The 13,217-nt window shown below is 42.7% G+C and overlaps 1 protein-coding gene across 3 annotated transcripts in view; it reads left to right on the top strand.

The window, feature by feature from the left end:
* Positions 1-13,217, top strand: part of LOC124279378 (serine/threonine-protein kinase A-Raf-like) — a 75,869-nt gene that overhangs the window by 45,672 nt on the left and 16,980 nt on the right. For all 3 annotated transcript variants that reach the window (XM_046715213.1, XM_046715200.1, XM_046715205.1), the window contains 5 exons: positions 236-288; positions 5,088-5,858; positions 6,267-6,315; positions 6,646-6,750; positions 9,181-9,348. In XM_046715213.1, coding sequence (XP_046571169.1) covers positions 236-288; positions 5,088-5,858; positions 6,267-6,315; positions 6,646-6,750; positions 9,181-9,348 — 1,146 coding nt within the window. The remainder of the gene's footprint in view (positions 1-235; positions 289-5,087; positions 5,859-6,266; positions 6,316-6,645; positions 6,751-9,180; positions 9,349-13,217) is intronic.

Below are 13,217 nucleotides of genomic sequence, written 5' to 3'. Positions count from 1 at the left end.
ATAAGGACTTATTTCTGGAACGATGTAGTGTCATTGTAAGTCTAAGTTAGATCGATGTAATGTAGGTTAAGTCAGTATTGATATCAACAAAAGATAGCTGAGTGAGGTAGAGCTCGTTGAATGCCTTTGCCAAAGAGGGGTAAGAAAGGATACGAATGTGAGACATATTAATAAATCTCCTTTGACACACTCACCTTGTTATGTTGAACATTCCCATGTGTTTTCCTGTTTTCAGGTCTGGGAAGTTGAAAAAATACGACGAAAATACCTACAGAAGAAGACTGATAAGTAAGCCAAACCTTTGTTGATTTCACAAACAACCCCAAACAAAACTTACACCATCTCATAAATATTCAAATAAAAATATTTTCCAAGGGGAAATCTTCTGTTAATTAGACTCCGACTTAGAAAAGTATAGATATGTTTGTCTTGAGCGTAAAATAACAACCGAGATTAAATATATGCCTTTGAGAATGCTCATGACGCAGATCCTTTTATAGCTATGTGTTCTGCCTCCATGGTTATTTGTACCCGTGCTGTTTGTGAGTGTGCACTGTGCTAATTGGATGTTGCAGTGATGATTCCGTGACAAACACGGGCAATTAGCAGCAGTGTAAATGTCACCCAGAGCAAACATACCATAAGCGCTCTATGATGAATCATGACCAATTTGTCTACGGGCAGGTAAAGTATATCGACCGCCTTCAACCCTGTCCTTTACTGTAGTAGCTCAGATAAGATATATTTCCTTGACATAAATTTAGTATATGTTTCCTTGGGTAACGGTTACGGTTGACATGTTTCGTCAGATGAGCTTCATCAGATGAACAGCTGCATATGTTTCCTTGGGTAACATTTACAGTTGACATGTTTCGCTTCATCAGATGAACAGCTGCATATGTTTCCTTGGGTAACATTTACAGTTGACATGTTTCGCTTCATCAGATGAACAGCTGCATATGTTTCCTTGGGTAACATTAACAGTGTTTCATCAGATGAACAGCTGCATATGTTTCCCTTGGGTAACATTTAACAGTTGACATGTTTCGCTTCATCAGATGAACAGCTGCATGTGTTTTCTTTGGGTAACATTTACAGTTGACATGTTTCTGCTTCATCAGATGAACAGCTGCATATGTTTTTGGGTAACATTTACAGTTGACATGTTTCGCTTCATCAGATGAACAGCTGCATATGTTTCCTTGGGTAACATTTACAGTTGACATGTTTCGCTTCATCAGATGAACAGCTGCATATGTTTCCTTGGGTAACATTTACAGTTGACATGTTTCGCTTCATCAGATGAACAGCTGCATATGTTTCCTTGGGTAACGTTTACAGTTGACATGTTTCGCTTCATCAGATGAACAGCTGCATATGTTTCCTTCGTAACGTTTACAGTTGACATGTTTCGCTTCATCAGATGAACAGCTGCATATGTTTCCTTGGGTAACGTTTACAGTTGACATGTTTCGCTTCATCAGATGAACAGCTGCATATGTTTCTTGGGTTTACGTTGACATGTTTCCTTCATCAGATGAACAGCTGCATTCACGTTTCGTTCATCAGATTACACATTACAGCTGCAATGTTTCTTGGGTAACTTACACAAATACACGTTTGCCCGTCAGTAGGTCAGGGGTAACCGCTGCTTATTTTCCCATCGGTGCTCTAACTGCTGCATATTTTGCCCTGGGTCGAGCTAACCGCTGCTTATCTTTCCATGCCTTACGCTAACTGTTGCAGGTGATTCCACATAACCTCCGAAGACATAACTTGTGAATTCCATATTGTTCAACAGAAGAACAGGGAGAATTCACGCAATCTAATTTGGAATAGAACCGAATTGAAGTTCCCACTGTAACATATGTTGCATGTTTCCTCTCAAACACATGTTGAATGTTTGAATAATGTTTGATTTATAAATTCTGTGAACCTATTTTCAAGTTGCCCATTATTACAATTTCTGATCCAAAAAACCATTTATCATTGAACTGACAATCGCCTTTGGCGTCTACTGGGATCGGATCAGTTCCTTGTGATGAAGTGTTCCAGTTTGCTATCAGAGAGCCTTTAGACCCTACCACAGGGATACAGGATAGACACTCCACTCCAGGCCTGTAATCCAGCGCTGACTCGTTTACAGATTAATCAAAGCCACAAAGCCATCACAACGGACTTCAAGAGATGTTTTCAAATCAAACGGGATTATGTTCATTTCACTGCTGTGTTTAAAGAAATTCCATATCGTTGCTCTTAACGAACATTCCATGCCATTTCCCACCACTGTACGTCACAGAGGGGATGGTACTGATTCTAGCCCCAGTTTCACCATGTACAGGTGGACAACAACCGCCAAGAGCCTGTCACAAACAATGTTAGGTTTTCATTATGTCCTCATCCCTGTTTTCTCCTCAACACGCGAACTCCTCCTCATAGGTGTGAACCTAGTAGTGTCAATTAGGTGAGTGACTCTAAACTCTCTGAAAAAATAGATTGGATTCTTTGGCAATTACTGACATGATGGGTGAACACTTTTGTCAAGAAGTTAATCTGTGGTGAAGGCAAGGAGTGTCTTGTCGCTGAATATTCAATGAATTTATGTCATCGTCGTTGATGATTCGCGTTCATTAAGATAATATTTCTGGATACAAAATGCGGCGGTGAATCCTAGCGGTGAGTCAAGGTCCTGGTTCTACAGGTTCAATAGATGTAGCCTAATGCTGGGATATATCTGAAACCGCCATCCACACTGTCACACGATTGGTCATGGGGATATGTTCCAGTTGGCCGTAAGATTCTGCATGAACATAACCTTTCTCATTCTGAAGCATTCAACAAATACGTTTAATGTACCATGTGGGGATTTCGGTTTGGAGGAGACGCAGGTCCCCATCAGCCAGAAAGTATGCTCTCCATACTTATCGTACCTGGACGTTGTGTGTGATATTTATCATTGGATTATCGGGTCCAGATTCGAAAGACCCACCTGAGTTAACTGTAATCTTGCAGTTGCTGATAACATAGTCGGTCAGGGGAGTTTGCTTGAAGCAGAGATTTCTTATAAATATGGAAATGATTTGTCACGTATATGTACAGTGCGACCAGGATATTAGTGGGCTGCTTGTTGGTTAACGTCGCACTCAGCAGTATCCCAGCTATATGGCGGCGGTCTGTAAATAATCGAGTCTGGACCAGACAATCCAGTTATCAACAGCATGAGCATCGATCTACGCAATTGGGATACGATGACGTGTCAACCAAGTCAGCAAGCCCAATATAGTAACTGGCCATACTATCCACCCGTAACACTGTGTGACGCGTTAACAACTTAAATGTTGACGCTCAATTTATCGATAGGTGATTGTGAATTGGAAGGGCCATTCCACATGACCAAACTACGCGCTACAAAGTAGATAATCGTGTTAATATGTCGATTCAGATATATTTCCTTCATTTAAGTTTGGGGCGGTGGGGCGTAGCCTAGTGGTTAAAGCGTCTGCTCGTCACGCGGAAGACCTGGGTTCAATTACCCACATGGGTGCAATGTGTGAAGCCCATTTCTGATGTCTCCCGCCTTGATATTGCTGGAATATTGCTAAAAGCGGCATAAAACCATACTCTCTCACTCAAATGTCACACTTTATTTTAGCTACTATATACAGGAGTTGAGGTTTGATAATTGAAAACATAAGACAGCAATTCCATTTGTCAGTGATATGTTCTCGGTATGAATAATGTTACACTGACCTGACATTGGGCTGGCAGTGGGTGTGAAATACATTTGTCAACAGCATTTGAAGATGGCATGTACTTTGGGGGATATAAATAAGTAACAGCCTTGGCTTGCAAGGATTCATGGATCTTCAAATACGACGGGTATCGTCTCAGTATTAGGTGTCGTCGATTCCCTTGCCCACGCTCTTCCATATTCCCAACCCGTAGTCAATTAAAGACTAACTCGGTAGAAACAAGGTAAGGTGGAATAGAGTTGCCAAGAAGCGCTACGTCTATACTTTGCTGTTTGGATCTGCTGGTTCGTGAACTCGAATCCGATATTGGCCTTCTTTATGGGCCTTGTCTAAGGCGCCAGAATCCGCTATGCTGAGTTGCGGCCCTTGGACATGCCAGAAACCTGTGGTCGTGGAGTCGAATCCCCACTAGGTTTCTCAGCATCATTCCTAGTATGCTCGTTGGTTTCACCGAAGTAATACACGTCTTAGACCCACATTACTTCTGCTGCCGTTAGGGCGGTGGGGTAGCCTAGTGGTTAAGGCGTTCGCTCTTCAAACCGAAGACCCGGGTTTGATTCCCGCATGGGTACAATGTATGAAGCCCATTTCTAGTGTACCCCGCCGTGACATTGCTGGAATATTGCTAAAATCGGCGTGAAACTAAATTCACTCATTCACTGCTGCCGCTAAGCTGACACCACGATGTAGCTGAAATATTGTTCAAGGCGGTGGTGATCCCAACCCCTCACTCACTCAAAGTGGTACAAGAATCGCTTTGTGATTTCTTTCTGCGTAAACGTATTTTGGATGTTGTCTTGAATTCACAACTGTTGAATAATTCCAGGTAACTTGATACGGTAGCGAACACACGCAATAGATTACAACTTCGAGCTTGCTTTTGACATTAACTAGAAAGAGATATCTATCAAATGTATATATAGTGTATATACGGTAGTCTGTAATTTGATTACTCAGTCTCACTGAAAATCTGATCCATTTTCATCATTCGCATGACAAAAACCAAATACAAATGTAGGATATTTTTAGGAAGTGCAATCTTAGATTACGCAATGCCATTGGTCGTAGGTTTGAATAGGCATTCATTACAAAGACAAATGATTTGTCAGAACCACACCTGTGCTTCTCAGACTTCAAAAGTCTACTTTCCTCCCACATTAGGTTGACAAGACGTATAATAAACTAAAACGAATTTAGATTCACTTACTTACATGACATTATGGACATTGCATCTTTCGGTATATTAAGTTTCGTGGCATAAGCTTTACGTGTGAGCAGTACCCTGTTTCTAAGGATCTGGTATGCCTGTGAAATACTCCGTATGTTTGGTTGCAGCTGGGGAAGAACACTGGACTAAAGTTCTGCAGGTAAATGCCAATTCATCCAACTCCAGACACCTCCGATGTCGGGGGTGCTCCCGCTCACCGTCTCCACGCCCTGGGGGTCCCATTCCCAGGCACCCGAGTCCTTCTCCCCAACATAACAGTGCCCGTCCCAACAGTCCTCCCAGGGACCGCAAGAGACGTTCAAAAAGCCTTGGAAGGACGGGTGACGGTTTATTTCACAATCTTACAAATAGGTTCCGTCAATGGATTCAGTCCAAGCGGAAATACGAGATCTCTCCAACAGATTGTATGCAAGCGGATGACAGGTACGTGTGGAACAAGGAGCAGGTGTTTGAGGAAGACGTGACCCTGAGGTCGTACAGATCTAGCTTCCATGAGCAACTTGTGCCTAACAATGAACTCAGTTCCGTCCAGGACAACCAAAAGACAAATACAATATATAGCAAAGGAAAGACTGTGGTTCAAATCACATACTCTGAAGCAAAGTCAGATCATGATACGGATAACCCAGACGATCCCCCTGAAGACGTTCCTCATTTGCTGAAGCCTCCGGATATATCTGGTCGCCAGTTGCTCCGAGCCTCGCGGTATAAACATAGGGAAAAGCAGCTGAACTCGTCTGGCCCCGGGTGTCGACAGCCCCTCACAGGCACCATCAGCTGCCCACCAAAACAAGGCCCGGAACCCAGTGATGTCTCCCCGAGGTTCAGACGTCGATGTGCCACGTGGCCAGTCCAGGGAAGAAAGGTCAACGCTGAGGGTAAGAATGCGGAACTGGGATGGTTAAAGTTAACAGATGTCTTCATTAGCGTCTGTTGTTTGTAAGTTACCGAGTGATTTTCCAATAGAATCATTCTGGCATCCCTGATTTGTTTTCAACAACTATCTGTGTATTGTTTCCAATTGGCATCAGTCATTCTCCTTTCGGGTTGAATCGTGGGCGAGTCTCTGTTGCCGATTATTGGTATGTTATAACCAGACCATGTCTTACAGGATGACGCTTCGTTATGTAATGATGAACGCAGTGAAGATGACCACCACGATATTTGAAAAACATCAAATCATTCACTTATAATGTACAGCAGAGGAAATGACTGCATAACGATTTAGACATCATGTTACGTCTACTTCTGACCAGTATAAATTGTGGTGATTCTTTTATATTCAGATGCTGACAATGAAGACCTGGCAGTTTCTTTCGTACACGACAGAGAGAGGTAGGGTCTTTGATATAAGTTCGTTAATGTATGCGTCTCGTGAAGTCACTTGAGAGGACTACTTCCGTGGTCTTGCTGGTAGAGCGTCTGCCCGGAGAGCGAAAGGTCAGTGTTTCGAACCTCGGCGGCGTCATACCAAAGTCATTATATATGACACGCGTTGTTATCCTGCCTGGCGCTCAGTATTAAGGGAATAAAGCATGAAGTGGTGATCTCGGTGTGTGCGTGTGCGCGCGTGCGTGTGTGTGTGTGCTTAACTGCTTGACCTAGAACTAAAAAGGCCATTACTACGCTAATATTTTGGCAAAAATGTGTGTTCCTATATTTCAGGAGTGTTCTTGATGGGAAGATGTCGATTGAAGATTTCAGTATTCCATACGAAGACGTCAGCGTCACTGACTGTGAGCGGGTTGGAAGGAGGTGCACCATCCACAGGTGAGAGATGGTCTGTCTCCATACTAGGAGAATGTTCCATGTATGTTGCTCTAAGGTGCGCTGTGCCAGTGTGTGTGAGGTCATAGTTGATGTATATGATTACTGAGAGTGTGGCGTTGCATAATGGTGATGTAGGATTATCTGTCACTAATCTCAGCCAAGTACTGGTGATGTAAGACTGTCTGTCACTAATCTCAGCCAAGTACTGGTGATGTAGGACTGTCTGTCACTAATCTCAGCCAAGTACTGGTGATGTAGGCACTAATCTCAGCCACTGTCTGTCACTAATCTCAGCCAAGTACTGGTGATGTAGGACTGTCTGTCACTAATCTCAGCCAAGTACTGGTGATGTAGGACTGTCTGTCACTAATCTCAGCCAAGTACTGGTGATGTAGGACTGTCTGTCACTAATCTCAGCCAAGTACTGGTGATGTAGGACTGTCTGTCACTAATCTCAGCCAAGTACTGGTGATGCCACTGTACTAATCTCAGCCAAATGGTGATGTAGGACTGTCTGTCACTAATCTCAGCCAAGTACTGGTGATGTAGGACTGTCTGTCACTAATCTCAGCCAAGTACTGGTGATGTAGGACTGTCTGTCACTAATCTCAGCCAAGTACTGGTGATGTAGGACTGTCTGTCACTAATCTCAGCCAAGTACTGGTGATGTAGGACTGTCTGTCACTAATCTCAGATGTGATGTAGGACTGTCTGTCACTAATCTCAGCCAAGTACTGGTGATGTAGGACTGACTAATCTCAGCCAAGTACTGGTGATGTAGGACTGTCTGTCACTAATCTCAGCCAAGTACTGGTGATGTAGGACTGTCTGTCACTAATCTCAGCCAAGTACTGGTGATGTAGGACTGTCTGTCACTAATCTCAGCCAAAGTACTGGTGAAGTACTGCCAAGTACTGATGTAGGACTGTCTGTCTAATCTCACTGGTGATGTAGGACTGTCTGTCACCAATCTCAGCCAAGTAATGTCTGTCACTAATCAGCCAAGTACTGGTGATGTAGGACTGTCTGTCACTCTCTGTCACTCAATCTCAGCCAAGTACTGGTGATGTAGGACTGTCTGTCACTAATCTCAGCCAAGTACTGGTGATGTAGGACTGTCTGTCACTAATCTCAGCCAAGTACTGGTGATGTAGGACTGTCTGTCACTAATCTCAGCCAAGTACTGGTGATGTAGGACTGTCTGTCACTAATCTCAGCCAAGTACTGGTGATGTAGGACTGTCTGTCACTAATCTCAGCCAAGTACTGGTGATGAAGGACTGTCTGTCACTAATCTCAGCCAAGTACTGGTGATGTAGGACTGTCTTAGGACTGTCTGTCACTTATCTCAGCCAAGTACTGGTGATGTAGGATTGTCTGTCACTAATCTCAGCCAAGTACTGGTGATGTAGGACTGTCTTAGGACTGTCTGTCACTAATCTCAGCCAAGTACTGGTGATGTAGGACTGTCTGTCACTAATCTCAGCCAAGTACTGGTGATGTAGGACTGTCTGTCACTAATCTCAGCCAAGTACTGGTGATGAAGGACTGTCTGTCACTAATCTCAGCCAAGTACTGGTGATGTAGGACTGTCTTAGGACTGTCTGTCACTAATCTCAGCCAAGTACTGGTGATGTAGGACTGTCTGTCACTAATCTCAGCCAAGTACTGGTGATGTAGGACTGTCTGTCACTAATCTCAGCCAAGTACTGTCTGGTGCGGTAAAGGCCTGTTTAGTGTACGCACCAAATCACGACGGGGGGAAAACTAAAGAGTCAGCAAACACATTTGGAAAAAGGTGTCTGGCAAGTTGTAGGTTTGGTCTGTTGTTGTTTAACGCCGCAGTCAGCAGGATGGTCTGTACATAATCTGGTCTGCACCAGACAATCCAGTGATGAACAGCATAAACATAGGTCTACGCAATTTGGATACGATGACATGTGTCAACCAAGCCAGCCACCAAATCCCGTTAGTTGCCTCTTTCGACAGGCATTGGTTGCTGCCAACCAATTCTAACCGGGTTCTTCACGGGTGGCAAGTTGTAGGAATGTTTGTGGCTAAGAAATTATGAAGGATCTAATGGTAAATGGTTTCTTTTGTGCGTTATCGAATTTTGTTAAAACGGAAGCTGTTCTAGACAGTGACGTATTACACAAATTTACACAGTTGCAGTTTTCGATGCAATTCCATGCACGATTACAACAGGTCCCCACCACTATGGTTCCTTTAATAACGGGTGACTACATTTTCTCTGGCAGTGAAGCTCCGTCCATATGTTGACCGCGTGTTATCATGAAATATTGCTTGAACATTTGCCACACCACAACTGGTTTGTATTTTGACAGGATGTCGTGGTAGAGATGTCTGCAGAACTCACGCGTTAAATAGTAAACAAACAAACAAACAAACAAACGAAGTGTGTTCTTTGCAGGGGACGTTGGCATGGTGAAGTGACAATCCATCTCTTCCGTGACAAGAAAGGTGATGAAACTGACGTCTTCTGGTCCGATCTGACGAAGCTGTGTCGAATACGTCACGAAAACATCAACCTGTTCATGGGGGCATGTACTGTACCACCAAACAGGGCTGTCATCACCAGGTGAGAGACCAGTACATGCACAAACCCCTGTCAACAACACATCCACCTCTTCATTAAGATAGGAAATCTAGAAATGTGAAGTAAATGCCAAGTCGGAGCACAATGTTTTCACAACAAACATATTTTATGCATGTAACCATCGTAACTTATCATATAGCTTGGACAGGCTATTCGCAGAAGTGACTCACGTGTTGACACTTTCGGGATAGTCGGTTAATCTCTGTCGGTCATTCAAACAGATGGTTGTGGCAATGGTATTGATCCTGTTAACATACAGTTTGTGATTTACCTCATTTCGTCCATTGTCCGTGTTATGAACCAGCGATGGTCTATTGGCATGCTGGAAACTGGAAGAAGCAAACGTGCAGTGGCCAATACTTCAGTGTTTCATGTAACAGGCAGGAACAGGTGCCAACAAGCCCAAATTGTTGGCGATCAATCTCGTTCAGGGCGTCCCAGGTCAAAGGCAAGAGTTGGGGATTGATCCGAAACCAGGCTCCACTGAACCAGGCTCCACTAAACCGATCTTAAACTTTCTCAAGTGCGATGACCATTGGCAACTTTGAGATTTCGCATTTCCCGCCTATCGTTACTGAAGATTGTTGGTTGTCATCACATCTACTGTCACTCTTCACCAACGATTGTGATGCATTCCCAATTCCTTCATTATTATGGAACAGCTATTACAAGAAACTATATCGCTTGCAGTTTTGGACATTTCCGTGTATCCCGATGTTCAGTGACGAATTTAGGCGACTGTTGTGAAAAAATAAAATCCTTTCCACATCCATAACAAGCCTCAGCTTGAAGCAGAGTCTATTGTGCAATTCCGACTATACCCTGAGCAAGTGTTCATGAGTGAGTATAAACATACTGATGACACCAGGTGTCCGCAGAATGATGAGCATGTCCTATTCCACCGATTACATCCGTCATAAACATATACAAAAGCTAGTCAATTGTTGTTTAAGAGTGAATGGGCAAACGCTATTTATGTTGACGGGTAGTTTTCAGTTTCAATAGCACCGAGATAAATTCTACACTGATTTGTCCCAGAGCGATAACAATACTTACACAGACATAAATTGTTTATGTTGAGTCGTAATGTAAAAATATGATTTTAATAAGTTATATTTGGTGGTTTGTGGTGAAAAAGACATTGAAGAATACATTTCAAGGTCTTTTGGTCATATCTAAGCCTTATCATTATACCTATAGGTCTTTGTGTCACCCAAGGGTAAAAACATTTAAACATTCTATTTTTAACACAAAAAGGGCCCCAACTCCGAAATGTGAATTTTATATCTTTCTGAAATAATAGTCAACAATCTTGAGATATATTCACTCGGTTGTCAAACATTTATGTACTTATGTACAGAAATATAGAAGTTGTGACTATTCTATCAAGCACAACTGGTCTTATAGGTTAGCAAAAGGTTGCATAGGGTAGCCATGTTTGTACGTGCACTATGGATTTAGCTCAAGTGGGAGTTTAGGGGACTTTTAGTATGTTATGTAGGAAGGTTTGTAGAACATATCTGCCAAGGTTAATTTCTTCTTCATTTTCCCCCGACCTTTTTGCTAATTTGACTGGCCTACAAGTGTTCTCTGTTTGGAAGCTGTTTGTGTGGAAGTTTCAATTATCAATTTAAGGCAGGTCGTAAGGGATAATAAGTCTTTTATTGCGTCAATAAGGAAGTGGGTGCATATGTATATAGGCCAAACTATTGTCGAAGATATGTGACATTGCGCCTTTAATCCAGCAATACTGGCTGTGTTTGTTCTGATCTCATAGTGCTGAAAGGTAAACGCTACCTGTATTACGTTGTCGGTATGGACTTTATAAATGACCAAAAGGCCTTTGGGTGTGCAGTGGATAATGTGTTGTCAGGGATACCAAACTTTCTGGCTAACATGATTTGACTTCAGTTATCTAAAGTTGCAGAAGCCACATAAGTTTACATTTATTTTATGATGTCTTTGCAAATCGAAAAACGTCGATATGTTTCCTAAAACGTCTTTATTCAGACACTAAATTCTTCAAAGAATTGTCAATGTTTATCGAGTTTGTGGAATTTTCATCCGTCAAAAGGAATGGGTGTTTGGGTTGGGTTTCGCTTGGCCTGGGGACATGGGAGTCGGGAGGGTGTGTGGATGGCTGGATAGTGCCTGGTTCGGTGGGGATGATGCGTTCGAGTGGTCTATGGCGTCGGGAGGGGTAGGGATTGTGAGCCTGTTTGACTGTTAGCAGATATTTTGACTTAGTTAGATTTCTTGAGCGTACCGGGTGGTGGGGTAGCCTAGTGGTAAAAGCGTTCGCTCGTCACGCCGAAGACCTGGGTTCGATTCCCAACATGGGTACAATGTGTGAAGCCCATTTCTAGTGTTCCCAGCTGGATATTGCTGAAATATTACTAAAAGTGGCGAAAAACCCCCAACTCACTCACACATGAGCGTACCATGATTTATGAATCTGATTTTAACTGCTGGTTTGTCAGCACCATGCTCATGAGTTTCTCAGTAAAGACGATATTTATTCCGTCTGTCCATGTAATCAACAACTTGTATACCAATTGTATGATCTTAAAAAAAAAATTCCAATGGTGTCTTTGATAAACGACATTATATAGAAAAATACAGATACTTAGGTGTACTTACTTCTCTGCAGTGTATTTGCTGATATAATTTGATTCATTTCCGTCCAATTATTGTTATCATCCTATCCACCGAGTGTTCTGTTCTGAGCGGAAATGAGACTCCGGCAATCAGCGCCGATGCAGGAATCATAATTAGATATATGGGCAAACCCGAGCCATGGCTAATGGCAGATTCTCCATACGGCAATAAAGCCATTTATTTGGGTATATCATGAATTTGACACGAAGAGCCCTCGATTTGACATGAAGATTTGGATAATGAAGGTAGTATTGTATGATTAAGCCGTCGGGAACACTGGTCGTGTTAATTTGTCTTGTGTGCTGCATATCATATTGCCCGGATGACACCACAATGGCTCCAGGCCTGTATCAGGAACACAGACCACGATACATTTAGTCTCACCATGAAATATCTATCTCTAAAATGTTCTTTCTAGGCACTAGTTTTAAAAAGAATTGGGTAGGAAGGTCGAAATGTTTCGACCAAATTCAACCACTTGATTTTCCAACCATTTGAACCTAAAGTCCCATGGCCGTGTTATACCCAAATACATTGAAAGATGCACTTTTCTCGTCCTGGCGTTAAGGGGTGAGTGAGTTTAGTTTTACGCCGCTTTTAGCAATATTCCAGCAATATCAGGACAGGGGACACCAGAAATGGGCTTCACACATTGTACCCGTGTGGGGAATCGAACCCGGGTCTTCGGCGTGACGAGTGATCGCTTTAACCACTAGGCTACCCCACCGCCCCGGGGTAAGGGGGTGAGCAGGGCTAACTAAACCCCGTTTCTCCTCCACTAGGTAAACAATGACAAGTGGACACTTTAGCGTCAAAACACAAACGGCACTGTGGATTGTCAAAGCTTGTTGAAAAATTGTTTTAGCAACTTTAAAATTGAAAATTGCTCTAAATCCGGAAAATTGTAATATACGAAACATCCAAACGTTTAGTGCTATTGGTTAGTTGTTATGAGAAACGAACGTGTTTAATCCACACATTTCGAATATTTCGTCAGAAGTTACCAACATGCACTGTTCTCATCACAACAAAGGGATGTTAACCCAAGACTTTGGCATCAACTCATAACAGTCATGGCATTTAATGCAAAATATACATTATAACACAAAATGGTGTTATGCACTAGTCAGTTGCTTTCATGCTACTTAACACGCATGTTATGATGGTTAAGTTAGTTCCAAAAAAACAGAAGT

This window comes from Haliotis rubra, unplaced genomic scaffold, assembly GCF_003918875.1.
Source record: "Haliotis rubra isolate DU_JTF1 unplaced genomic scaffold, ASM391887v1 Scf107, whole genome shotgun sequence".
NCBI lineage: Eukaryota > Metazoa > Mollusca > Gastropoda > Lepetellida > Haliotidae > Haliotis > Haliotis rubra.
This window is presented reverse-complemented; position numbering and strand designations above follow the sequence as displayed.